General features: G+C 45.1%; 1 protein-coding gene across 1 annotated transcript in view; it reads right to left on the bottom strand.

The window, feature by feature from the left end:
* LOC137638712 (uncharacterized) overlaps positions 1-27,319 on the bottom strand; it is a 68,745-nt gene extending 41,426 nt beyond the window's left edge. Inside the window, exon 1 of the mRNA XM_068371033.1 lies at positions 26,854-27,319. Within this exon, the coding sequence (XP_068227134.1) occupies positions 26,854-27,034 (181 nt within the window). The 5' untranslated portion in view covers positions 27,035-27,319. The remainder of the gene's footprint in view (positions 1-26,853) is intronic.

Genomic DNA, 27,319 nt, shown 5'->3' with positions numbered 1-27,319 from the left:
CATATAGATCTAGATGAGACTAATCTAGTAGAAAGGCATCTAAAAGAACCACTGCTGGGTCCGGGATAGGTGAGCAAAGTATTGAGAGCCTCTTGGACATCGAGGTTGCGAAGAGATCTATGGTTGGCTGGCCCCAGGTGACCCAAAGTCTCTTGCATACATCTTTGTGGAGGGTCCAATATGTCGGAATTATTGTCCCTTCCTACTGAGACAATCTGCTAAGACATTCAAGTTGCCTTGGAAGAAACTTGTTACTAGTGAAAAGTCTAGACCTGTTGAACAGGAGAGGAGGTCACTTGCGAACTCGCACCATGTCAGAGAGTAGGTCCCTCCTTGCTAGGAGATGAACATCAAAGCAGTGAGTTGTCCGTGTTCACCTCCACTACTTTGCCTTGAAGGAGAGACCTGAAGCTTTTCCAGGTCAGACGTACTGCCAGAAGCTTCTTGCAGTTAAAATGCATTGTCCTTTGACTCGAGTTCCATAATCCCGAGCATTCCCTACCGCCTAAGGTCGCACCCCAGCCTACGTCCGATGCGTCTGAGAAGAGAACGTGGTTGGGAGTCTGAACAGTCAGGGGAAGACCCTATAAAAGGTTGATAAAGTCCTTTCATCAAGTCAGACCAGACTTATCTTCCGGAAACCGGGATCGAGACCGCTTCTAGCGTCTTGTCCTTTTCCAGTGAAGAGCTAGATGAAACCGAAGAGGACGGAGGTGTAGTCTTCCAAGTGACACCAATTGAACCACGGATGACAGTGTCCTAACCAGACTCATCCACAGCCTGACAGGGCCGTGTTCCTTCTTCAGCATCTTCTGGATGGATAGCAGGGCTGGGGGTTGATCGTCTTGTTCAGCCATGTCCTCATCAGAGGGTTCCTCATCCGAAACTGATGAGGAAACGGCAACGGAGTGGGCAACGTCTGACTCGCTGAATCCGGTCGCACTGGTGGATGCGTGACGGAGCCGAATACAAGATCATGGTACTGCCGCACAGTCTGTGAACTGTCAACCATGGGGATGCGAGGAAGTACAGCGACAACCCGAAACTGTCTAGACTGTCTGGGTAGTGCAGACAACCCCTTATCGGGTTGCTGAGGTTGCCGCACTGCGTCACAACAAGTCACCTCTGCTGGTTGTTGAACGTCTTCCCAGTGACACACTGAACGTCCACAACCACCTCCGAGAGTAGCTTAACGTCAACGTGCGACTGGCAACCCACACTGGGTCGCACCGGTGGAGGAACCATCTCAACTGGCGGACGTGAGTAGGATACCCCAGCGTCAACAGGGCGTACAACCAACCGGTAGGAAGGTCGTTGGCAAGAAGGTTCTTCTCCGTAAAAAATCCTCTAACAAGGACTAAGCTTGGACTGCATGTCTTGCAACAAAGCCCAAGGTCTATGGGAGCAGGTGTGGCAACAGACGGGGTTAGCGACTGAAGCGGAACCATTTACCCTCCCTGGAAGCATGTTATGCTTTAATAAAAGTCCATAGGAGGCTAAGCAGCTTAAGGCTCCTCTCCAAATGACAGAGTCCTCAAGGGAATATCAGAAGGAGGGAGAACAGCACTTTCTCATCTACAGGAACCATGTCCGAGAAAAGCTAGGTTATCTCAGTGAGGGTTTCACTGGTGCATGAGCAGCAGACCAGAACGCAACGTTATGAAACTGCTTGACAGTCTGTGAACTGTCAAAAACTGAACTGTCAACCCCAACAGGTGCGTGAGGACATACAGCACTGGTGTATTAGTAGCACACCAGAAGGCAACGTCATGTAACTGCTTGACAGTCTGTGAGCTGGCAACAACCAAAGCTGTGTGGGGAAGCCTCAACTCCTGACTGACTAGTCTGCTGCGGGCGAGTGGCGGTAACCACAGTGGGTTGCGGAGGCTGACACACCGTGTCAAAACACGGCAGCTTGTGGTAGCTCACGCACGGCAACGGAGTGCTCCGTGTGTCTGTGGGAGTCAGCATGCGTCTGGCAGGGTCGACTGCGCATGGGTGGAGGAGCTCTCACAACAAGAGTGTGGGAGCAGGCAGCCATGCCGGGCGCACAACCGTGGCAGGTTGTAGGCCAACGGGTGCATCGTCAACCTTCTCCGCAGTCGGAGTGTGGGAGCTGGCAACAACAAAAGCGGAGTGCTGGTGCGTGGGAGGGACTGCCGTGGGTTGCGGAGCATGCCGCATTGTGGCAAAACACGGCAGCTTGACAGCACCTTCCCACTGCTGATGCGGTAGCTCACGCATGTCAACGGAGGGTGCAGCATGAACATGCGTCTGGCAGGGTCGACTGCGCATCGGTGGTGGAGCTCTCACAGGTGGAGTGTGGGAGCAGGCAGCCGCAGTATCTGCTGAACGCACAACCGTGGCAGGTTGTAGGTTAACAGGTGCAGTGTCAACCTTCTCAGCACGATACTCCTGCATGAAGGAAGCAAGCTGAGACTGCATATCTGCAGCATGGACCACTAGGGTCTATAAAAGAAGGCAACAAACGGAGCTACTGTCCGTTGTGACTGAGGGTCTAAAACAGCTGGTGCGGCAACAGACGGAGTTACTGCCTGTTGCCGGTACCACCTTGCCTCTCTCGGAAGGTGTGCAGTCGTCGAAGACTGCAGCGAGTCCGAACTGACCCAGTGGCTACACCTAGGCCGTTGGACTTGCGCGGAAGGGACCGACTTGCACTTAAAAGCTGCAAGATTTGGTCCATGGTTTCTGCGAGAAACCTCTTCCGCACCTCTCTCGTCTTTGTGTGGGTGGGGTGATCACGTCGGCAACGTGTGTAGATACACCCGAAACCACGGAGGGAAACGTCTGTTCGTCGATCAAGACCTGTGGAACCCATAAGTCCTTCGACATTACTTCTCCCCTGGGCTTGGGAGCTTGTAAGGGGTATCGGACTAGGTGAACAACTGGCACGAACAGACGAACCCTCGAACGCAACACTGCAACACTTTGCGCATATCACTTTATCACTTTTGATTTTCTGTTTGCACTTATTTCACTGAACTCGAAACTTTAAGTGAATTGTACCTGAAACACGCAATCCTATCCTTCATTAAAAGGTAGTAATTGCGAACAGTTTTACAATGCAACAGAAAAACATAATGAAAGATAAAGAATTCAGTGGCTGGAAAAGAGACTAAACACTAGATCAAATAAACTACGTTTAAAATCTCTCACCGCATAAAGCCTGGGAACAAGAATAAAACTCTAGAAACGTTTTACCTTCTTCCCCTATAGCGACTAGGGAGAAGAGTAAAAAACGAGAACAACGTTACCCGCTTGAACGAAACGTTTATTCTCCTCTCTCTCCCTCCGTCTCTATCTCTCTCTCTCTCTCTTGACCTAGAACCTGAGAGATGAGCCCAATTATATATCGTTAAAACATATTATTTGTTAAAGGAAAAAAACTGAAAGGTTTCCCAAATAAAAAGTTCCTTTATTAGAATTAAAACCATTTAAGCTAAGAAAGAATGAATGAAACGCTAGAATCGGTTTACTCTTACTGCAACGTGAAACCGTGAAATACTCTCTCTCTATCGTAACGATAGAGCGCATGTTGAACGTTCTGAACGTCAACAACTGCGGAGACTAAACTAAACGTTAGTTCAACTTTGAAAACAGTACAAGACTATCAAAGAAATTCTTTCAAAAACATTAAAATTAAAAAAGTATAAATTCTTAAAAGGAAATACGATATGACGGGCTCAATGTTAATTAACTTCGGTTCCAAGTAAGGACCGCCTACTATTAGGAAAGGTCGCATATAAACAAACAAAAATTAATATTTTATAAGTTTATAATAAATGGAAAGTTAATCGAAGAGGCCTATAAATGGCGGAGAGATATAAAATAAATAGATCTATAACTTGTTAAGCAAAATTACCAAAAACCTAAACACACTTCCGTCTAAGGGAAGGGTCGGTCATTTAAAAGTGAAAGAGAGTCCATACTCTCTTCGTCACCAACACTTCCGTCTAAGGGAAGGGTCGGCCATTTAAAAGTGAAAGAGAGTCCATACTCTCTTCGTCACCATAATTAAATCTATCCAAAACGAGTTCAAGTTTTGAAATGAAGATAAAACCCCTGCATAGCGAAAGCCCAAAACTGGAATAGTGTACTTCACCAAAACGTTGTGAAAACAAATCCAGTTAGGGACGGCGTATTTAGTAGGTCTTGCCTGTGGCACGACAGAGGAAAAATTGAGTTCTTGTTGACAAGAAGTACTTGAGTACCTGCTCACAGATGGCGCTGTTGTGTACACCCCCACCTGTATAGCGATCGCTGGCGTATCCCGACCTTAGATTTCTGTCGGGCAACAGAGTTGACAGCTACATGATCATCGGGTAAGATTAATATTGAAAAATACATTTTTACTCTAGCAAAAAGAGTTATCAGATGATGAGATATTGTAAACGAATTTCAACTTCATTATCTTATAATTTTGAATCAAACACTGAATTAAATGATTGTTGATTATCTGGTATCATACAATCAATAGTCATTTATACCAAATGGATTATGATGAGTAACAATGTTAAAATAGCTCTGTCATATACAGTATAAACTATGAAGAAATTTAATGTCAGTCTGTTCAACGTAAAAACATTTGGTGCAATTTTGAACTTCTGAAATTTCATTGATTAAACTGCGAGATTAGGAAGATCATTCCACAATCTGGTCATAGCTGTAAAAAAATTTCTAGAATATTAAGAGGTATACGAAAATTGAAGGGAAGTGTAGTAACATGTTATTTTTATTAGTAAAATAAATTTTTGAATATACTTACCCGATAATCATGTAGCTGTCAACTCCGTTGCCCGACAGAATTCTATGGAGGGATACGCCAGCTATCACAATACTAGAAGGGGGTGTATTTACCAGCGCCACCTGTGGCCAGGTACTCAAGTACTTCTTGTTGACACCTCCTCAATTATTCCTCGGTCCACTGGTTCTCTATGGGGAGGAAGGGAGGGTCGATTAAATCATGATTATCGGGTAAGTATATTCAAAAATTTATTTTACTAATAAAAATAACATTTTTCAATATTAAACTTACCCGATAATCATGTAGCTGATTCACACCCAGGGGGGTGGGTGAAAAAACCAGTGTACAAGACTAAAGGATAGCTAAGTATCCCGTATTTCATATAATCAGTTATCCACAATAACAATGAAATAATAAGTACCTGGTAAGGAAGTCAACTTGAACCGTTACTCTGCCTTTAATAAGATCGTCTTCCTTACTGAGCGCAGCGTTCCTCTTGGGAGGCTGAATCAACTCAAAGGTGCTAAAGTATACAGGGCTGCAATCCATACTAAAGGACCTCATCACAACTTTTAACCTCGGCGCTTCTCAAGAAAGAATTGACCACCCGCCAAATCAACAAGGATGTGGAAGGCTTCTTAGCCGACCGTACAACCCATAAAAAGTATTCAAGAGAAAGGTTAAAAGGTTATGGGATTATGGGAATGTAGTGGCTGAGCCCTCGCCTACTACTGCATTCGTTGCTACGAATGGTCCCAGGGTGTAGCAGTACTCGTAAAGAGACTGGACATCTTTGAGATAAAATGATGCGAACACTGACTTGCTTCTCCAATAGGTTGCATCCATAACACTCTGCAGAGAATGGCTCTGTTTGAAGGCCACTGAAGTAGCCACAGCTCCCACTTCATGTGTCCTTACCTTCAGCAAAGCAAGGTCTTCTTCCTTCAGACGAGAATGTGTTTCTCTAATCAGAAGCCTGAATAGTAAGAAACTGAGTTCTTAGAACTTGGAAAAGAAGGTTTCTTGATAGCACACTATAAGGCTTCTGATTGTCCTTGTAAAGGTTAAGACCTTTTTAGAAAGTACCTAAGAGCTCTAACTGGGCAAAGTACTCTTTTCAGATCATTCCCCACCAAGTTGGACAGGCTTGGGATCTCGAACGACTTAGGCCAAGGACGTGAAGGAAGCTCGTTTAGCAAAAACCGAGCTGCAAGGAACATGTAGTCGTTTCAGATGTGAAAACAATGATCCTGCTGAAGGCGTGGATCTCACTTACTCTTTTAGCTGTTGTCAAGCACACGAGGAAAAGAGTTTTTAATGTGAGGTCCTAAAAAGAGGCTGATTGGAGAGGTTCAAATCTTGATGACATAAGGAACCTTAGGACCACGTCTAGATTCCAGCCTGGAGTGGACAACCGACGTTCCTTTGAGGTCTCAAAAGACCTAGGGAGGTCCTGTAGATCTTTGTTGGTGGAAAGATCCAAGCCTCTGTGGCGGAAAACCGCTGCCAACATACTTCTGTAACCCTTGATCGTAGGAGCTGAAAGGGATCTTACTTTCCTTAGATATAACAGGAAGTCAGCAATCTGGGTTACAGTGGTACTGGTTGAGGAAACTGCATTGGTCTTGTACCAGCTACGGAAGACTTCCCCTTGAGACTGATAGATTCTGAGAGTGGATGTTCTCCTTGCTTTGGCAATCGCTCTGGCTGCCTCCTTCGAAAAGCCCCTAGCTCTTGAGAGTCTTTCGAAAGTCTGAAGGCAGTCAGACGAAGAGCGTGGAGGATTGGGTGTACCTTCTTTACGTGAGGTAGACTTAGAAGGTTCACTCCTAGAGGAAGAGTCCTGGGAATGTCGACCAGCCATTGCAGTACCTCTAAGAACCATTCTCTCGCAGACCAGAGCGGAGCCAACCAACGTCAGCCGTGTCCCTTAGTGAGAGGAGAACTTCTGAAGTCCTCTGTTGACAATCTTGAACGGCGGGAATGCATACAGGTCGAGATGGAACCAATCCAGCAGAAAAGCATCCACGTGAACTGCTGCTGGGTCTGGAATCGGAGAACAATACAACAGGAGTCTCTAGGTTATCGAGGTAGTGAACAGGTCTATGGTTGGCTGACCCCACAGGGCCCAAAGTCTGTTGCAAACATTCTTGAGAAGGGTCCACTCTGTGGGGATGACCTGACCCTTCCGTCTGAGGTGATCTGCCATGACATTCATACCGCCCTGAATGAACCTCGTTACCAGTTAGCTTTCGATCTAAAGACCAGATGAGTAGGTCCCTTGCGATCTAGAACAACTTCCACGAAAGAGTCCCTCCCTGCTTGAAGATGTAAGCCAGGGCTGTGGTGTTGTCAGAGTCCACCTCCACCACTTTGTTAAGCTGGAGGGACTTGAAGTTTATCAAGGCCAGAATAACCGCCAACAACTTCTTGCAAATGATGTGAAGTGTCCTTTGCTCCTGATTCCATGTTCCCGAGCATTCTTGTCCGTCCAAAGTCGCACCCCAGCCCGTGTCTGATGCGTCCGAGAGGAGACGGCGGTCGTGTTTCTGAACAGCCAAAGGTAGCCTTCCTTGAGAAGAAAGCTGTTCTTACACCACGCGAGAGAAGACCTCCTCTCTTCGGAAACAGGAACTGAGACCGTCTCTAGCGTCATGTCCTTTATCCAGTGAGCAGCTAGATGATACTGAAGGGAGGGGAGGTGGAGTCTCCCTAACACGATGAACAGGGCCAGCGATGAAAGTGTCCCTGTTAGACTCATCCACTACCTGACTGAGCATCGGTTCCTTCTCAGCATGCTCTGGATGCATTCTAGGGCTTGGAAGATCCTTGGGGCCGACGGAAAAGTCCGAAAAGCTCGACTCTGAAGATCCATACCCAAGGAGACAATGGTCTGGGATGGAACGAGCTGAGACTCCTCAAAATTGACCAGGAGGCCCAGTTCCTTGGTCAGATCCATAGTCCATTTGAAAAACTCTAGACAGCGACGACTTGTGGGAGCTCTTAAAAGCCAGTCGTCTGACGGAGCCGGACACAAGATCATGATACTGCTGCACAGTCTGTGAACTGTCAATCATGGGCAAGCGAGGAAGTACAGTGACAACCCGAATCTGTCTAGACTGTCTGGGTCGTACAGACAACTCCTTAACGGGTTGCTGAGGTTGCCGCACTGCGTCACAACAAGTCACTTCTGTTGGATGTTGAACGTCTTCCCCGTGACACATTGACTCCGTAACAAAAAATCCTCTAACAAGGACTAAGCTTGGACTGCATGTCATGCAACACAGCTCAAGGTCTATGGGAGCAGGTGTGGTAACAGACGGGATTAGCGACTGAAGTGGAACCATAACCTTCCCTGTAAGCATGTTATGCTTAAATAAAAGTCCATAAGAGGTTATGCAGCTAAAGGCTCCCTCCAAATGACAGAGTCCTCAAGGGAATATCAGAAGGAGGGAGAAAAGAACTTTCTCATCTACAGGGACCTTATCCTAGAAAAGCTAAGTTCTCTGAGTGAGGGTTCACTAGTGCAAAAGCAGCAGACTAGAAGGCAACGTTATGAAACTGCTTGACAGTCTAGTGAGTTGGCAACAACCCAAGATGTGTGACTGAGAAGCATGCGGTAAGGTATGCAGAGCATGATGTATGCAGAGTATGCTGTATGCAGAGCATGCTGTATGTAGAGCATGTTGTATGCAGAGCATGCTGAAAGCAGAGCATGCTGTATGCAGAGCATGTTGTATGCAGAGCATGCTGAATGCAGAGCATGCTGTATGCTGAGCATGTAGTAAGCAGAGCCTGCTGTAAGCAGAGCCTGTTGTAAGGAAAGCAGAGCGTGTGCATGGCGTTTAACATTTCTCAGAAATTCATGACCAGTGCTAGAGTGCTTTATGCATGCTTGCATGGGGTTTAAAAATCAACATAATGTTTACCTTACATTCATAACTCATGATTCATATTTTTGCCATGGTTTGAAAATGGAGGTAAGGTATGCTGAACAGCAGAGTCAGAACGAGCTGGAACAACAATAGTTGTGGTTTCCTCTTCAAGACTCTGTTGAGGGAACACCTGAGGCTCAGTCTGCAAAGGCTGAATAAAAGACAAGCAGAAGGAAGGCGCATGGGTGGAGGAGGCTGACTCCTAGCATGAGTGGTTGAACCCAAGGGTTGCGCTTGCTGAGCGGTTGGCGGAAGCGGAGTAGCAAGTTCCAGTTCCTGTGGTGTGAGCGGAGCGCGATGAGTAAGAGGCTGCGCAGAACAAGGTAAATGTCTCGCAAGCTGAGGCTCCTGAGGCGCAAGGCTAAGGTGTTGTGGTGCTTGCCTTGTGGAGAGTTGAGCTCGCTGCAGCGAGAGCTGAGGAGACTGACTCATGGACGGGAGAGGTTGTTGTACCTCAACCGAGTGTTGCATCACTGGTGGAACAGCAAGTGGAGGCGGAGGAAGAGAGGTATAATCCTCCTGATCCCATTGTAAAGGTTGCCTTAAGGAAGGCGGAGGCTGAACACCACTGGGAACAGCAAACTCAGCACGTGGCTCAACATCGTACGCCTGGCAGGTGGTACTGCGATCAGGCGGCGCGAGCGTAGGCGGAGGGAGTGTAGGCGGAGGCGGAGGAGCAACACTCTCAGCCCGACACTCACGCATCAAGTCCGAAAGCTGTGCTTGCATGGACTGTAGTAGAGTCCACAACATCGTACGCCTGGCAGGTGGTACTGCGATCAGGCGGAGCGAGTGTAGGCGGAGGGAGTGTAGGCGGAGGCGGAGGAGCAACACTCTCAGCCCGACACTCACGCATCAAGTCCGAAAGCTGTGCTTGCATGGACTGTAGTAGAGTCCACAACATCGTACGCCTGGCAGGTGGTACTGCGATCAGGCGGAGCGAGCATAGGCGGAGGGAGTGTAGGCGGAGGCGGAGGCGCAACACTCTCAGCCCGACACTCACGCATCAAGTCCGAAAGCAGTGCTTGCATGGACTGTAGTAGAGTCCACTTGGGGTCGGCAGAAACTACAGTAGGCTGAGGTAAAGCCTTAACAGTCGAGCTCTGTTGTGGCAGAACCTTACTCCTCTTAGGCGGAGTGCATTCAACTGATGACTGAGGAGAGTCAGAGCTAACCCAATGACTGTGAACTCTAACTTCGTACGTCTGGCATAGGTCTGGACTTTACGTTTAAAAGGTCTTGAGACCTGAGACCAGCGTTTTCTCCCCTAAATTTCTTCTGCAGACGAGCAAAATAAGGGCTCAATCGTCTGCGGGTGGGAGTGACGGTCTCGGTAAGACACGCCCACAACCACCGAGGATACTTCTGTGCGCCGATCAAGGCCTGCTGAACCCTTCTGCCCTTCGACATTGCTTCTCCCCTGGGCTTGGGAGCTTGCAAGAGGTCCCGGACTGGGAGGACGACTGGCGCGCACAAAAGTACCCTCACGCACAACACTGACATACTTTGCGCTAATCACTTATCACTTTGATTTCTGTTTGCACTTATTTCACTGAACTCGAAACTTTAAGTGGTTTGTACCTGAAACACGCAATTCTATCCTTTCTCAAAAGTTAGTAATTGCGAAAACAGAATTACAATGTACAGTAACAGAAAAATCTAATGAAAGATAATTCAGTGGCTGGAAAGAGACTAAACACTAGATCACTCTAGAAACGTTTAGTTTCTTCCCCTAAAGAGACTAGGGAGAAGAGCAAAAACGATAACGACGTTACTCGTACGCCTGGCAGGCTTGAATGAAACGTTTATCCTCTTTCTCCCTCCGTCTCTATCTCTCTCTCTCTCTCTCTCTCTTGACTTAGAACCTGAGAGAAGAGCCCAATCATATATATCGTTAAAACATATTATTGTTAAAGGAAAAACTGAAAAGTTCCTTTATTAGGATCAAAACCATTAAGTTAAGAAAGAATGAACAAAACGCTAGACACGGTTACTCTTACTGTAACGTGAAACCGTGAACATTCTTTCTCTATCGTAACGATACAGTGCAAGTTGAACGTTCTGAACGTCAACAACTGCAGAGACAAAACAAAACGTTAGTTCAACTTTGAAAACAGTACGAGACTATCAAAGAAATTCTTTCAAACTCTGTGTCGGAAATAGCATAATATGTTAACAGGTAAAACCGAAATGACGGGCTCAATGTTAATTAACTTCGGTACCAAGAAAAGACCGCCTACTATTAGGAAGGTCGAATATAAACAAATATAAAAATTAATTTTAATAAGTTTATAATAAAAGGAAGTTAATCGAAGAGGCCTATAAGAGGCGGAGAGATATAAAATAAATCTATAACTTTTGTTAAGCAAAATTAAGAAAGAGAGTCTATACTCTCTTAGACACCAACACTTCCGTCTAAGGGAAGGGTCGGCCATTGAAAGGTGAACGAGAGTTCATACTCTCTACGTCACCATAATAAATCAAATTAATTCCAAAAGCTAACTAAGCTAATATAGAAGTTTCCAGTAAAGCGACAGCCGAAATCAAAGAGAAATACTTCACCAAAGTCGTGAAAATACTCCAAGAACATAAGCGTATCCCAGAACGTCTTGCCGGAAGCACGACAGAGGAATAATTGAGGAGGTGTCAACAAGAAGTACTTGAGTACCTGGCCACAGGTGGCGCTGGTAAATACACCCCCTTCTAGTATTGTGATAGCTGGCGTATCCCTCCATAGAATTCTGTCGGGCAACGGAGTTGACAGCTACATGATTATCGGGTAAGTTTAATATTGAAAACTATGGTTGCCCCACATAACCTGGCTTAAAATGTCGTGTCTTTACTTAGATTTGGGGCTCCCCCTTCCCCTTGCACACTATTTTTGAGATCCATTATCAAGGCAAGATCAAGTTTGGGGATGTATGTAGTTGGTTAAGACAAGAAAAAAATTTTTTTATTACTTATTAAAGCATTTTTCTATATTGAGGGAAATAGTTGTTTATCTTTATTTGAACAACGATATAATGACGATAGATTTGTGATTTATGAAATATGAGTTAGTGTTACCTTGCCAGGAGTGGAGCCAGTTGGGAAGTAAACACAGGGTTGAGACTTGGGCTTATAGTAAGCAAAGGATACGGCAGTCTAAGGGGCAATACATATATGTAGGTATGGAAACAGCTCCTAGGTTAGGTTAGGTGGAGAACCTTGGGTTAAGTGGTGTTCTTGTTATCCCTTTTTGATATGTGATTTTTCAGTCACAACTTTTGAAATTTTACACCCAATCAGTCCAAACCCACTACAAAGGCTCCCAAGTTAGCAAAATGTTATTTTCATTAGTAAAATAAATTTTTGAATATACTTACCCGATAATCATGTAGCTGTCAACTCCGTTGCCCGACAGAATTCTACGGAAGGGATACGCCAGCGATCGCTATACAAGAGGGGGGTGTACTCACAAGCGCCACCTGTGGCCAGGTACTGCAGTACTTCTTGTTGACACCACCTCAATTTTTCCTCGGTCCACTGGTTCTATGGGGAGGAAGGGTGGGTCAATTAAATCATGATTATCGGGTAAGTATATTCAAAAATTTATTTTACTAATGAAAATAACATTTTTCAATATTAAACTTACCCGATAATCATGTAGCTGATTCACACCCAGGGGGGTGGGTGAAAACCAGTGTACATGTATATCAAGAAGCTAAGTATCCCGTATTTCATATTATCAGTTATTCAAAATAACAATGAAATTACAAGTACCTGGTAAGGAAGTCGACTTGAGCCATTACTCTGCCTTAAATAAATTCGTCTTCCTTACTGAGCGCAGCGTTCCTCTTAGGAGGCTGAACAACTCTAAGGTGCTGAAGTATCAAGGGCTGCAACCCATACTAAAGGACCTCATCACAACCTTTAACCTCGGCGCTTCTCAAGAAAGAATTGACCACCCGCCAAATCAACAAGGATGTGGAAGGCTTCTTAGCCGACCGTACAACCCATAAAAAGTATTCAAGAGAAAGGTTAAAAGGTTATGGGATTATGGGAATGTAGTGGCTGAGCCCTCGCCTACTACTGCATTCGTTGCTACGAATGGTCCCAGGGTGTAGCAGTACTCGTAAAGAGACTGGACATCTTTGAGATAGAATGATGCGAACACTGACTTGCTTCTCCAATAGGTTGCATCCATAATACTCTGCAGAGAATGGCTCTGTTTGAAGGCCACTGAAGTAGCCACAGCTCCCACTTCATGTGTCCTTACCTTCAGCAAAGCAAGGTCTTCTTCCTTCAGATGAGAATGTGCTTCCCTAATCAGAAGCCTGAATAGTAAGAAACTGAGTTCTTAGAACTTGGGAAAGAAGGTTTCTTGATAGCACACCATAAGGCTTCTGATTGTCCTCGTAAAGGTTAAGAACTTTTTAGATAGTACCTAAGAGCTCTAACTGGGCAAAGTACTCTCTCCAGTTCATTCCCCACCAAGTTGGACAGGCTTGGGATCTCGAACGACTTAGGCCAAGGACGTGAAGGAAGCTCGTTTAGCAAAAACCGTGCTGCAAGGAACATGTAGTCGTTTCAGATGTGAAAACAATGATCCTGCTGAAGGCGTGGATCTCACTTACTCTTTTAGCTGTTGTCAAGCACACGAGGAAAAGAGTTTTTAATGTGAGGTCCTAAAAAGAGGCTGATTGGAGAGGTTCAAATCTTGATGACATAAGGAACCTTAGGACCACGTCTAGATTCCAGCCTGGAGTGGACAACCGACGTTCCTTTGAGGTCTCAAAAGACCTAGGGAGGTCCTGTAGATCTTTGTTGGTGGAAAGATCCAAGCCTCTGTGGCGGAAAACCGCTGCCAACATACTTCTGTAACCCTTGATCGTAGGAGCTGAAAGGGATCTTACTTTCCTTAGATGTAACAGGAAGTCAGCAATCTGGGTTACAGTGGTACTGGTTGAGGAAACTGCATTGGTCTTGTACCAGCTACGGAAGACTTTCCCTTGAGACTGATAGATTCTGAGAGTGGATGTTCTCCTTGCTCTGGCAAACGCTCTGGCTGCCTCCTTCGAAAAGCCCCTAGCTCTTGAGAGTCTTTCGAAAGTCTGAAGGCAGTCAGACGAAGAGCGTGGAGGTTTGGGTGTACCTTCTTTACGTGAGGTTGACGTAGAAGGTTCACTCCTAGAGGAAGAGTCCTGGGAATGTCGACCAGCCATTGCAGTACCTCTATGAACCATTCTCTCGCGGGCCAGAACGGAGCCAATCCACGTCAGCCGTGTCCCTTTGCGAGAGGAGAACTTCTGAAGTACCCTGTTGACAATCTTGAACGGCGGGAATGCATACAGGTCGAGATGGGACCAATCCAGCAGAAAAGCATCCACGTGAACTGCTGCTGGGTCTGGAATCGGAGAACAATACAACAGGAGTCTCTAGGTTATCGAGGTAGCGAACAGATCTATGGTTGGCTGACCCCACAGGGCCCAAAGTCTGCTGCAAACACTCTTGTGAAGGGTCCACTCTGTGGGGATGACCTGACCCTTCCGGCTGAGGCGATCTGCCATGACATTCATACCGCCCTGAATGAACCTCGTTACCAGCGTGAGCTTTCGATCTTTTGACCAGATGAGTAGGTCCCTTGCGATCTAGAACAACTTCCACGAAAGAGTCCCTCCCTGCTTGAAGATGTAAGCCAGGGCTGTGGTGTTGTCAGAGTCCACCTCCACCACCTTGTTAAGCTGGAGGGACTTGAAGTTTATCAAGGCCAAAAGAACCGCCAACAACTTGCAATTGATGTGAAGTGTCCTTTGCTCCTGATTCCATGTTCCCGAGCATTCCTGTCCGTCCAAAGTCGCACCCCAGCCCGTGTCTGATGCGTCCGAGAGGAGACGGCGGTCGGGTTTCTGAACAGCCAAATGTAGACTTCCTTGAGAAGAAAGCTGTTCTTACACCACGCGAGAGAAGACCTCCTCTCTTCGGAAACAGGAACTGAGACCGTCTCTAGCGTCATGTCCTTTATCCAGTGAGCAGCTAGATGATACTGAAGGTGGGGGAGGTGGAGTCTCCCTAACACGATGAACAGGGCCAGCGATGAAAGTGTCCCTGTTAGACTCATCCACTACCTGACTGAGCATCGGTTCCTTCTCAGCATGCTCTGGATGCATTCTAGGGCTTGGAAGATCCTTGGGGCCGACGGAAAAGCCCGAAAAGCTCGACTCTGAAGATCCATACCCAGGTAGACAATGGTCTGGGATGGGACGAGCTGAGACTCCTCAAAATTGACCAGGAGGCCCAGTTCCTTGGTCAGATCCATAGTCCATCTGAGAATCTCCAGACAGCGACGACTTGTGGGAGCTCTTAAAAGCCAGTCGTCTGACGGAGCCGGACACAAGATCATGGTACTGCTGCACAGTCTGTGAACTGTCAACCATGGGGAAGCGAGGAAGTACAGTGACAACCCGAAGCTGTCTAGACTGTCTGGGTCGTATAGACAACTCCTTATCGGGTTGCTGAGGTTGCCGCACTGCGTCACAACAAGTCACTTCTGCTGGTTGTTGAACGTCTTCCCAGTGACACACTGACTCCGTAAACAAAAAATCCTCTAACAAGGACTAAGCTTGGACTGCATGTCTTGCAACACAGCTCAAGGTCTATGGGAGCAGGTGTGGTAACAGACGGGGTTAGCGACTGAAGTGGAACCATTACCTTCCCTGGAAGCATGTTATGCTTAAATAAAAGTCCATAGGAGGCTACGCAGCTAAAGGCTCCTCTCCAAATGACAGAGTCCTCAAGGGAATATCAGAAGGAGGGAGAAAAGCACTTTCTCATCTACAGGGACCATATCCGAGAAAAGCTAAGTTCTCTCAGTGAGGGTTTCACTGGTGCAAAAGCAGCAGACTAGAAGGCAACGTTATGAAACTGCTTGACAGTCTAGTGAGTTGGCAACAACCAAAGATGTGTGACTGAGAAGCATGCGGTAAGGTATGCAGAGCATGCTGTATGTAGAGCATGCTGTATGCAGAGCATGCTGTATGCAGAGCATGCTGTATGTAGAGCATGCTGTAAGAGAAGCAGAGCATGTTGCATGGCGTGTAACATTTCTCAGAAATTCCATGACCAGTGCTAGATTGAGTAATATTGCATTACTGTCCATTGAAAGTGCACGTGCCGAGGGAATTGATTTAGACTGTTTTGTTGATGAATTTGATAGCCGGCATGATAATCGTAGAATTAAGCTGCACTAAATATACGATCTATAATCTACTTCACCTCAGGACAGGGAAACTCGCCCTGTTGGCAACACTGCATTACTTCATGCATGCTTGCATGGGGTTTTAATATCAACATAATATTTACATTACATTCATAACTCATGATTCATTTTTGTTTTGAAGATATTTTGCCATATTTGCGATTTGTTAAAAATATATTGCAAGGAATACATATATATTTTTTTATTTAAGTAATACGAATAACCTCCATTATCATAATGTTTGTGTAGGCATACATGTATATGATTACAAATGCAAGTTATGAAAGTAATGAGGTGTTATTATTGTCATTTGTTATTTCAAAGTTGAATGGGAAGAGGCTCAAGTTGAGGAGAAAGTGGCAGATGCATGCGTTGAGGTGGCTGACTCATAGCATGAGGTACCTGCCTCAAGAGTTGCGCTTGCCTCAAGGGTTGAGGTGGCTGCGCAGAGAGAGGCTCTTGACTCACGAGTTGAGGTTCTTGAGGTGTGAGCTGCGAGAGTTGAGGTAGCGGCTGCGCAGAACGCAGTTCCTGTCTCACGAGTTGAGGTTCCTGAGGAGCTAGCCTCAAGAGTTGAGGCTCTCGCCTTGAGGAAAGTTGAGGTAGCAGCTGCGAGAGCTGAGGTGGCTGCCTCAAGGATGGTAGAGGTTGTCGTACCTCAAAAGGTTGTAGCCTCAAAGATGGTCTAACTGCAAGAAAATCTTGTCTCAAGGCATAAGACTCCTGCTCCCATTGTTGGGGTTGCCTTAAGGAAGGTTGAGGTTGCTGCACAACGCTGGTAACTGGCAACTCCGAACGCGGTAAGGTAGCTTGAGGAACCTCAACTTCGTACGCCTGGCAGACTGGACTGCGGTGAGGCGGAGCGCTCGCAGGAGGAGGTGTAACCTTCTCAGCCTGAAACTCACGCATTAAGACCGCAAGCTGCGACTGCATGGACTGCAGCAAAGTCATCTTGGGATCAACAGACGATAAGGTCTGTTGAGGCAAAGCCTTAACAGAAGATGAGGTCTGTTGAGGCATCGCCTTACCTCTCTTAGGAGGTGTGCAGTCACCTGATGACTGCGGAGAGTCAGAGCTAACCCAATGACTGCATCCGGGTTGTTGAACTCTAGAGGTCTGGACTTTACGTTTAAGAGGTCTTGAGACCCGAGTCCAGCGTTTTCTCCCCGAAATTTCTTCTGCAGACGAGCAAAATAAGGGCTCAATCGTCTGCGGGTGGGAGTGACGGTCTCTGTAAGACACGCCCGCAACCACCGAGGATACTTCTGTGCGCCGATCAAGGCCTGCCGAACCCTTTTGCCCTTCGACATTGCTTCTCCCCTGGGCTTGGGAGCTTGCAAGAGGTCCCGGACTGGGAGGACGACTGGCACGCACAGAAGTACCCTCACGCACAACACTGACACACTTTGCGCTAATCACTTATCACTTTTGATTTTCTGTTTGCACTTATTTCACTGAACTCGAAACATTAAGTGGTTTGTACCTGAAACACGCAATTCTATCCTTCCTTAAAAGTTAGTAATTGCGAAAACAGAATTACAATGTAACTGAAAAATCTAATGAAAGATAAATAATTCAGTGGCTGGAAAGAGACTAAACACTAGATCAAATAAACTACGTTTAAAATCTCTCACCGCATAAAGCTTGAGAACAAGAATAAAACTCTAGAAACGTTTACCTTCTTCCCCTAAAGAGACTAGGGAGAAGAGCAAAAACGATAACAACGTTACTCGCTTGAACGAAACGTTTATCCAGCTCTCTCTCCCTCCGTCTCTATCTCTCTCTCTCTCTCTCTTGACTTAGAACCTGAGAGAAGAGCCCAATCATATATATCGTTAAAACATATTATTGTTAAAGGAAAAAAACTGAAATATTTCCCAAATAAAAAGTTCCTTTATTAGAATTAAAACCATTAAGCTAAGAAAGAATGAACAAAACGCTAGAAACGGTTACTCTTACTGCAACGTGACACCGTGAAAATTCTCTCTCTATCGTAACGATAGAGCGCAAGTTGAACGTTCTGAACGTCAACAACTGCAGAGACCAAACAAAACGTTAGTTTAACTTTGAAAACAGTATGAGACTATCAAAGAAATTCTTTCAAAAACATTAAAATATGTTATTTTTATTAGTAAAATAAATTTTTGAATATACTTACCCGATAATCATGTAGCTGTCAACTCCGTTGCCCGACAGAATTCTATGGAGGGATACGCCAGCTATCACAATACTAGAAGGGGGTGTACTTACCAGCGCCACCTGTGGCCAGGTACTATAGTACTTCTTGTTGACACCTCCTCAATTTTTCCTCGGTCCACTGGTTCTCTATGGGGAGGAAGGGAGGGTCGATTAAATCATGATTATCGGGTAAGTATATTCAAAAATTTATTTTACTAATAAAAATAACATTTTTCAATATTAAACTTACCCGATAATCATGTAGCTGATTCACACCCAGGGGGGTGGGTGAAAAAACCAGTGTACAAGACTAAAGGATAGCTAAGTATCCCGTATTTCATATAATCAGTTATCCACAATAACAATGAAATAATAAGTACCTGGTAAGGAAGTCGACTTGAACCGTTACTCTGCCTTTAATAAGATCGTCTTCCTTACTGAGCGCAGCGTTCCTCTTGGGAGGCTGAATCAACTCAAAGGTGCTAAAGTATACAGGGCTGCAACCCATACTAAAGGACCTCATCACAACCTTTAACCTCGGCGCTTCTCAAGAAAGAATTGACCACCCGCCAAATCAACAAGGATGTGGAAGGCTTCTTAGCCGACCGTACAACCCATAAAAAGTATTCAAGAGAAAGGTTAAAAGGTTATGGGATTATGGGAATGTAGTGGCTGAGCCCTCGCCTACTACTGCATTCGTTGCTACGAATGGTCCCAGGGTGTAGCAGTACTCGTAAAGAGACTGGACATCTTTGAGATAGAATGATGCGAACACTGACTTGCTTCTCCAATAGGTTGCATCCATAACACTCTGCAGAGAATGGCTCTGTTTGAAGGCCACTGAAGTAGCCACAGCTCCCACTTCATGTGTCCTTACCTTCAGCAAAGCAAGGTCTTCTTCCTTCAGATGAGAATGTGTTTCTCTAATCAGAAGCCTGAATAGTAAGAAACTGAGTTCTTAGAACTTGGAAAAGAAGGTTTCTTGATAGCACACTATAAGGCTTCTGATTGTCCTTGTAAAGGTTAAGACCTTTTTAGATAGTACCTAAGAGCTCTAACTGGGCAAAGTACTCTCTTCAGATCATTCCCCACCAAGTTGGACAGGCTTGGGATCTCGAACGACTTAGGCCAAGGACGTGAAGGAAGCTCGTTTAGCAAAAACCGAGCTGCAAGGAACATGTAGCCGTTTCAGATGTGAAAACAATGATCCTGCTGAAGGCGTGGATCTCACTTACTCTTTTAGCTGTTGTCAAGCACACGAGGAAAAGAGTTTTTAATGTGAGGTCCTAAAAAGAGGCTGATTGGAGAGGTTCAAATCTTGATGACATAAGGAACCTTAGGACCACGTCTAGATTCCAGCCTGGAGTGGACAACCGACGTTCCTTTGAGGTCTCAAAAGACCTAGGGAGGTCCTGTAGATCTTTGTTGGTGGAAAGATCCAAGCCTCTGTGGCGGAAAACCGCTGCCAACATACTTCTGTAACCCTTGATCGTAGGAGCTGAAAGGGATCTTACTTTCCTTAGATATAACAGGAAGTCAGCAATCTGGGTTACAGTGGTACTGGTTGAGGAAACTGCATTGGTCTTGTACCAGCTACGGAAGACTTCCCCTTGAGACTGATAGATTCTGAGAGTGGATGTTCTCCTTGCTTTGGCAATCGATCTGGCTGCCTCCTTCGAAAAGCCCCTAGCTCTTGAGAGTCTTTCGAAAGTCTGAAGGCAGTCAGACGAAGAGCGTGGAGGATTGGGTGTACCTTCTTTACGTGAGGTAGACTTAGAAGGTTCACTCCTAGAGGAAGAGTCCTGGGAATGTCGACCAGCCATTGCAGTACCTCTAAGAACCATTCTCTCGCGGGCCAGAGCGGAGCCAACCAACGTCAGCCGTGTCCCTTTGTGAGAGGAGAACTTCTGAAGTACCCTGTTGACAATCTTGAACGGCGGGAATGCATACAGGTCGAGATGGAACCAATCCAGCAGAAAAGCATCCACGTGAACTGCTGCTGGGTCTGGAATCGGAGAACAATACAACAGGAGTCTCTAGGTTATCGAGGTAGTGAACAGATCTATGGTTGGCTGACCCCACAGGGCCCAAAGTCTGCTGCAAACATTCTTGAGAAGGGTCCACTCTGTGGGGATGACCTGACCCTTCCGTCTGAGGTGATCTGCCATGACATTCACACCGCCCTGAATGAACCTCGTTACCAGTTAGCTTTCGATCTTTAGACCAGATGAGTAGGTCCCTTGCGATCTAGAACAACTTCCACGAAAGAGTCCCTCCCTGCTTGAAGATGTAAGCCAGGGCTGTGGTGTTGTCAGAGTCCACCTCCACCACTTTGTTAAGCTGGAGGGACTTGAAGTTTATCAAGGCCAGAATAACCGCCAACAACTCCTTGCAATTGATGTGAAGTGTCCTTTGCTCCTGATTCCATGTTCCCGAGCATTCTTGTCCGTCCAAAGTCGCACCCCAGCCCGTGTCTGATGCGTCCGAGAGGAGACGGCGGTCGTGTTTCTGAACAGCCAAATAGACTTCCTTGAGAAGAAAGCTGTTCTTACACCACGCAAGAGAAGACCTCCTCTCTTCGGAAACAGGAACTGAGACCGTCTCTAGCGTCATGTCCTTTATCCAGTGAGCAGCTAGATGATACTGAAGGGGGGGAGGTGGAGTCTCCCTAACACGATGAACAGGGCCAGCGATGAAAGTGTCCCTGTTAGACTCATCCACTACCTAACTGAGCATCGGTTCCTTCTCAGCATGCTCTGGATGCATTCTAGGGCTTGGAAGATCCTTGGGGCCGACGGAAAAGTCCGAAAAGCTCGACTCTGAAGATCCATACCCAAGGAGACAATGGTCTGGGATGGGACGAGCTGAGACTCCTCAAAATTGACCAGGAGGCCCAGTTCCTTGGTCAGATCCATAGTCCATTTGAAAATCTCCAGACAGCGACGACTTGTGGGAGCTCTTAAAAGCCAGTCGTCTGACGGAGCCGGACACAAGATCATGGTACTGCTGCACAGTCTGTGAACTGTCAATCATGGGCAAGCGAGGAAGTACAGTGACAACCCGAATCTGTCTAGACTGTCTGGGTCGTACAGACAACTCCTTATCGGGTTGCTGAGGTTGCCGCACTGCGTCACAACAAGTCACTTCTGTTGGTTGTTGAACGTCTTCCCCGTGACACATTGACTCCGTAAACAAAAAATCCTCTAACAAGGACTAAGCTTGGACTGCATGTCTTGCAACACAGCTCAAGGTCTATGGGAGCAGGTGTGGTAACAGACGGGATTAGCGACTGAAGTGGAACCATTACCTTCCCTGGAAGCATGTTATGCTTAAATAAAAGTCCATAAGAGGCTATGCAGCTAAAGGCTCCCTCCAAATGACAGAGTCCTCAAGGGAATATCAGAAGGAGGGAGAAAAGAACTTTCTCATCTACAGGGACCATATCCTAGAAAAGCTAAGTTCTCTCAGTGAGGGTTCACTGGTGCAAAAGCAGCAGACTAGAAGGCAACGTTATGAAACTGCTTGACAGTCTAGTGAGTTGGCAACAACCAAAGATGTGTGACTGAGAAGCATGCGGTAAGGTATGCAGAGCATGTTGTATGCAGAGTATGCTGTATGCAGAGCATGCTGTATGTAGAGCATGTTGTGTGCAGAGCATGCTGAATGCAGAGCATGCTGTATGCAGAGCATGTTGTATGCAGAGCATGCTGAATGCAGAGCATGCTGTATGCAGAGCATGTTGTATGCAGAGCATGCTGAATGCAGAGCATGCTGTATGCAGAGCATGTTGTATGCAGAGCATGCTGAATGCAGAGCATGCTGTATGCAGAGCATGTTGTATGCAGAGCATGCTGAATGCAGAGCATGCTGTATGCAGAGCATGTTGTATGCAGAGCATGCTGTATGCAGAGCATGCTGTATGCAGAGCATGTTGTATGCAGAGCATGCTGTAAGCAGAGCATGCTGTATGTAGAGCATGCTGTAAGGTAAGCAGAGCGTGTGCATGGCGTTTAACATTTCTCAGAAATTCCATGACCAGTGCTAGAGTGCTTTATGCATGCTTGCATGGGGTTTAAATATCAACATAATATTTACCTTACATTCATAACTCATGATTCATATTTTTGCCATATTTTGCGATATTGTTAAAAATATATTGCAAGGAATACAAATATATTTTTATAAGTAATACAAATAACCTCCATTATCATAATGTTTGAAAATGGAGGTAAGGAATGTTGAACAGCAGAGTCAGAACGAGCTGGAACAACAATAGTTGTGGTTTCCTCTTCAAGACTCTGTTGAGGGAACACCTGAGGCTCAGTCTGCAAAGGCTGATCAAAGGAAGTAGCAGAAGGTAGGCGCATGGGTGGAGGAGGCTGACTCCTGGCATGAGTGGCTGAACCCAAGGGTTGCGCTTGCTGAGCGGTTGGCGGAAGCGGAGTAGCAAGTTCCTGTTCCTGTGGTGTGAGCGGAGCGCGATGAGGTAGAGGCTGCGCAGAACAAGGTAAATGTCTCGCAAGCTGAGGCTCCTGAGGCGCAAGGCTAAGGAGTTGTGGTGCTAGCCTTGTGGAGGGTTGAGCTCGCTGCAGCGAGAGCTGAGGAGACTGACTCATGGACGGGAGAGGTTGTTGTACCTCAACCGAGTGTTGCCTCACTGGTGGAGCAGCAAGTGGAGGCGGAGGAAGAGAGGTATAAGCCTCCTGTTCCCATTGCTGAGGTTGCCTTAAGGAAGGCGGAGGGAGCTGCACACCACTGGGATCAGTAAACTCATAACGTGGCTCAACATCGTACGCCTGGCAGGCGGAGCGAGCGCAGGCGGAGGCGCAACCTTCTCAGCCCGACACTCACGCATCAAGACCGAAAGTTGTGACTGCATGGACTGCAGTAGAGTCAACTAGGGGTCGGCAGACACTAAGGTCTGCTGAGGTAAAGCCTTAACAGCAGATATCTGTTGCGGCAGAACCTTACTCCTCTTAGGCGGAGTGCATTCAACTGATGACTGAGGAGAGTCAGAGCTAACCCAATGACTGCATCCGGGTTGTTGAACTCTAACTTCGTACGTCTGGCATAGGTCTGGACTTTACGTTGAAGAGGTCTTGAGACCTGAGACCAGCGTTTTCTCCCCGAAATTTCTTCTGCAGACGAGCAAAATAAGGGCTCAATCGTCTGCGGGTGGGAGTGACGGTCTCGGTAAGACACGCCCACAACCACCGAGGATACTTCTGTGCGCCGATCAAGGCCTGCTGAACCCTTTTGCCCTTCGACATTGCTTCTCCCCTGGGCTTGGGAGCTTGCAAGAGGTCCCGGACTGGGAGGACGACTGGCGCGCACAGAAGTACCCTCACGCACAACACTGACACACTTTGCGCTAATCACTTATCACTTTGATTTTCTGTTTGCACTTATTTCACTGAACTCGAAACTTTAAGTGGTTTGTACCTGAAACACGCAATTCTATCCTTTCTCAAATGTTAGTAATTGCGAAAACAGAATTACAATGTAACAGAAAAATCTAATGAAAGATAAATAATTCAGTGGCTGGAAAGAGACTAAACACTAGATCACTCTAGAAACGTTTACCTTCTTCCCTTAAAGAGACTAGGGAGAAGAGCAAAAACGATAACAACGTTACTCGCTTGAATGAAACGTTTATCCTCCTCTTTCTCCCTCCGTCTCTATCTCTCTCTCTCTCTCTCTCTCTTGACTTAGAACCTGAGAGAAGAGCCCAATCATATATATCGTTAAAACATATTATTGTTAAAGGAAAAAACTGAAATATTTCCCAAAATGAAAAGTTCCTTTATTAGGATTAAAACCATTAAGTTAAGAAAGAATGAACAAAACGCTAGACACGGTTACTCTTACTGCAACGTGAAACCGTGAAAATTCTATCTCTATCGTAACGATAGAGCGCAAGTTGAACGTTCTGAACGTCAACAACTGCAGAGACAAAACAAAACGTTAGTTCAACTTTGAAAACAGTACGAGACTATCAAAGAAATTCTTTCAAAGACATTAAAATAGCATAATATGTTAACAGGTAAAACCGAAATGACGGGCTCAATGTTAATTAACTTCGGTACCAAGAAAAGACTGCCTACTATTAGGAAGGTCGAATATAAACAAATATAAAAATTAATTTTAATAAGTTTATAATAAAAGGAAGTTAATCGAAGAGGCCTATAAGAGGCGGAGAGATATAAAATAAATCTATAACTTTTGTTAAGCAAAATTAAGAAAGAGAGTCTATACTCTCTTACATAAGCGTATCCCAGAACGTCTTGCCGGAAGCACGACAGAGGAAAAATTGAGGAGGTGTCAACAAGAAGTACTATAGTACCTGGCCACAGGTGGCGCTGGTAAGTACACCCCCTTCTAGTATTGTGATAGCTGGCGTATCCCTCCATAGAATTCTGTCGGGCAACGGAGTTGACAGCTACATGATTATCGGGTAAGTTTAATATTGAAAAAGCATAATATGTTAACAGGTAAAACCGAAATGACGGGCTCAATGTTAATTAACTTCGGTACCAAGAAAAGACCGCCTACTATTAGGAAAGGTCGAATATAAACAAATATAAAAATTAATTTTAATAAGTTTATAATAAAAGGAAGTTAATCGAAGAGGCCTATAAAAGGCGGAGAGATAAAAAATAAATCTATAACTTTTGTTAAGCAAAATTAAGAAAGAGAGTCTATACTCTCTTAGACACCAACACTTCCGTCTAAGGGAAGGGTCGGCCATTTAAAGGTGAAAGAGAGTTCATACTCTCTTCGTCACCATAATTAATCAAATTAATTCCAAAAGCTAGCTAAGCTAATAATAAAACTTCCTGAATAGCGAAAGCTGAAATCTTAGAGCAATACTTCACCAAAAACCGTGAACAAGACTCCAAAATTATAAGCGTATCCATGAACGTCTTGCCGGAAGCACGACAGAGGAAAAATTGAGGTGGTGTCAACAAGAAGTACTGCAGTACCTGGCCACAGGTGGCGCTTGTGAGTACACCCCCCTCTTGTATAGCGATCGCTGGCGTATCCCTTCCGTAGAATTCTGTCGGGCAACGGAGTTGACAGCTACATGATTATCGGGTAAGTTTAATATTGAAAATTACAGCGTCCATTGGTGAGAAGAAGAATGTGTATGATAAATAAAAATAACGGTACTGTATTAAGATATACTGTATTTATGCCAAAAATAGGAGATAATTGTTGTTCGTTGGGACGGGTGTAAACTATCTTTTTATAGATCAAATCTAGTTTCTTTAAGGGAAAGTTAATTTTCGTCTGAAATATGACAATGAGGCTAGTTTTGGTAAAATTATAGTTACAAACAGAATATTATGAACAGAAAAAAATTTGTTTTTCCTGTCGTAAATAATGTGTTCACTGAATTTGACTTTCATTTCAACAACAAATAAACTAAAACTCGTTAGACCATCTACGACAGGAGATATTTTCTAAAAATCCAATGGTTTTTGCCCCTCCGTGCACCCACGGAAAAAGAAAAACATCAAGCTCTTATGTACTGGCAAGCGGTACATGCTGAGCTGCGCACGCTAACCCCATTGATTATTATTCCTTTGATAATTAAGTTTTAAAGTTTTATTTGAAATGAAAATAGGTGTCATTTTCGAAGAAAACAGGCATTTTTCTATAGGAAACACCTGTTTTTAATAGAAAAGCTTTTCCCGTCTGTAACTATAATAAAACCCTACCTATAAGATTTAAGAAATATAACTTATTATCATTACTACAAGCTAAGCTATAACCACAGTTGGGAAAACAAGATGCTATAAGCCAGATGGCTCCAACAAGGAAAAATAGCCCAGTGAGGAAAGGAGATATGGAAATAAATAAACTACGAGAAGCAATAAACAATCAAAATGAATATTTTAAGAACAGTATCAATGTTGAATTAAATCTTTAATATATAAACTATAAAGCCAGTTGAGAAGTAAAAACAAGATTGAGACTTAGAGTAAGCTAAGGATATGGCAGTCTATGAGGGATTGGAGATGGGCGTAGTCCAATGGTAGGTAAAGTTATAAGGAGCCTTTGTATACCAGTGGCCAGTTTCTCCAGTGTGCATAAAAAATAAAGACAAAATAACCTAAACTTTCCCCCTAACCTAACCTACAAGCCGTGTTCTAAACTACTTACCTAAAGGAGGCTAACGCTCCTTGCGACCACCTATACACTGCCGTATTCTTAGTCAGCCGTCATCATACATACAGGTGGTCGCTATCATACATACACAACAGCTAAGGATATGGCAGTCTACGGGAGATTGTAAAGGGGCATAGACCAATGGTAGGTAAGGTTATGGCTCATTAATTAGGTTAGGTGGTCTTCTAATGTTTGTTTTCACCCGGTAAGATGACCTACAAACTCGATATAAGAGTCAATGGCTCATCAAGATGACAGACAAAGTACCATAGTATATTTAAGACAGAGGGCGGTGCCTTCGCGGACAAGGGACCAGGTCTTCCTCGCGCATACAAACGGGAATTTTTTCCTGCTTTCTAGCCATTCGTAAAACTAGGCAACTGTATTACAAAAGCAGTTTCTGTCGTTTTGCAAAAAGTCTATAAAAGAAAACTAATTATCTTAAATAGCCCCACCTAACCTTACCAACGAGATGTGTCCCTGCCTATCACGGGGGTTAACAACCCCCTTGAACCCTCGTACATTGCCGTATTCTTATTCTAAAATATAACGGGGGAATTTCTCACCAAAAACGAAGTGATCACTGCATATACGACTGCCCCCATTGGGCTCCCAATGAAGTCTCCCTATTGCTTGCACCCATCTTTTCCGTCGTTCTAAATCCGATTTTGGAAATCGAAAAAATCTTTTGCTCGTTCCAGGGACGTGACGGTTTTTGCAGCCGAGGGCACAGCACGAAGATGGCATTATTGCCTCCAAAATCAAGCAATAACTATTGACATCCTCGAATTACCTACACCTTTGTTTTTGTTTATAAACGCCTTCCTTGCTTGGGTCCAGGTTCCTCGTTGCTCTCTCCACAACACTGCGATTTGATCAAAGAAGCGATTTAATCAAAGAAGATAATAGGAAACGTGCTGTTTAAAAAAGAAGGAATGAAAAAAAAGAAAAGAATATATTTATCAGATGTGGAAAAAAGAGAGGAGGAAAATAAAAGAATTAGAATAAAAAAGAAAACTGAGGAGGTGCCGA

Source organism: Palaemon carinicauda, chromosome 3 (assembly GCF_036898095.1).
Source record: "Palaemon carinicauda isolate YSFRI2023 chromosome 3, ASM3689809v2, whole genome shotgun sequence".
NCBI lineage: Eukaryota > Metazoa > Arthropoda > Malacostraca > Decapoda > Palaemonidae > Palaemon > Palaemon carinicauda.
This window is presented reverse-complemented; position numbering and strand designations above follow the sequence as displayed.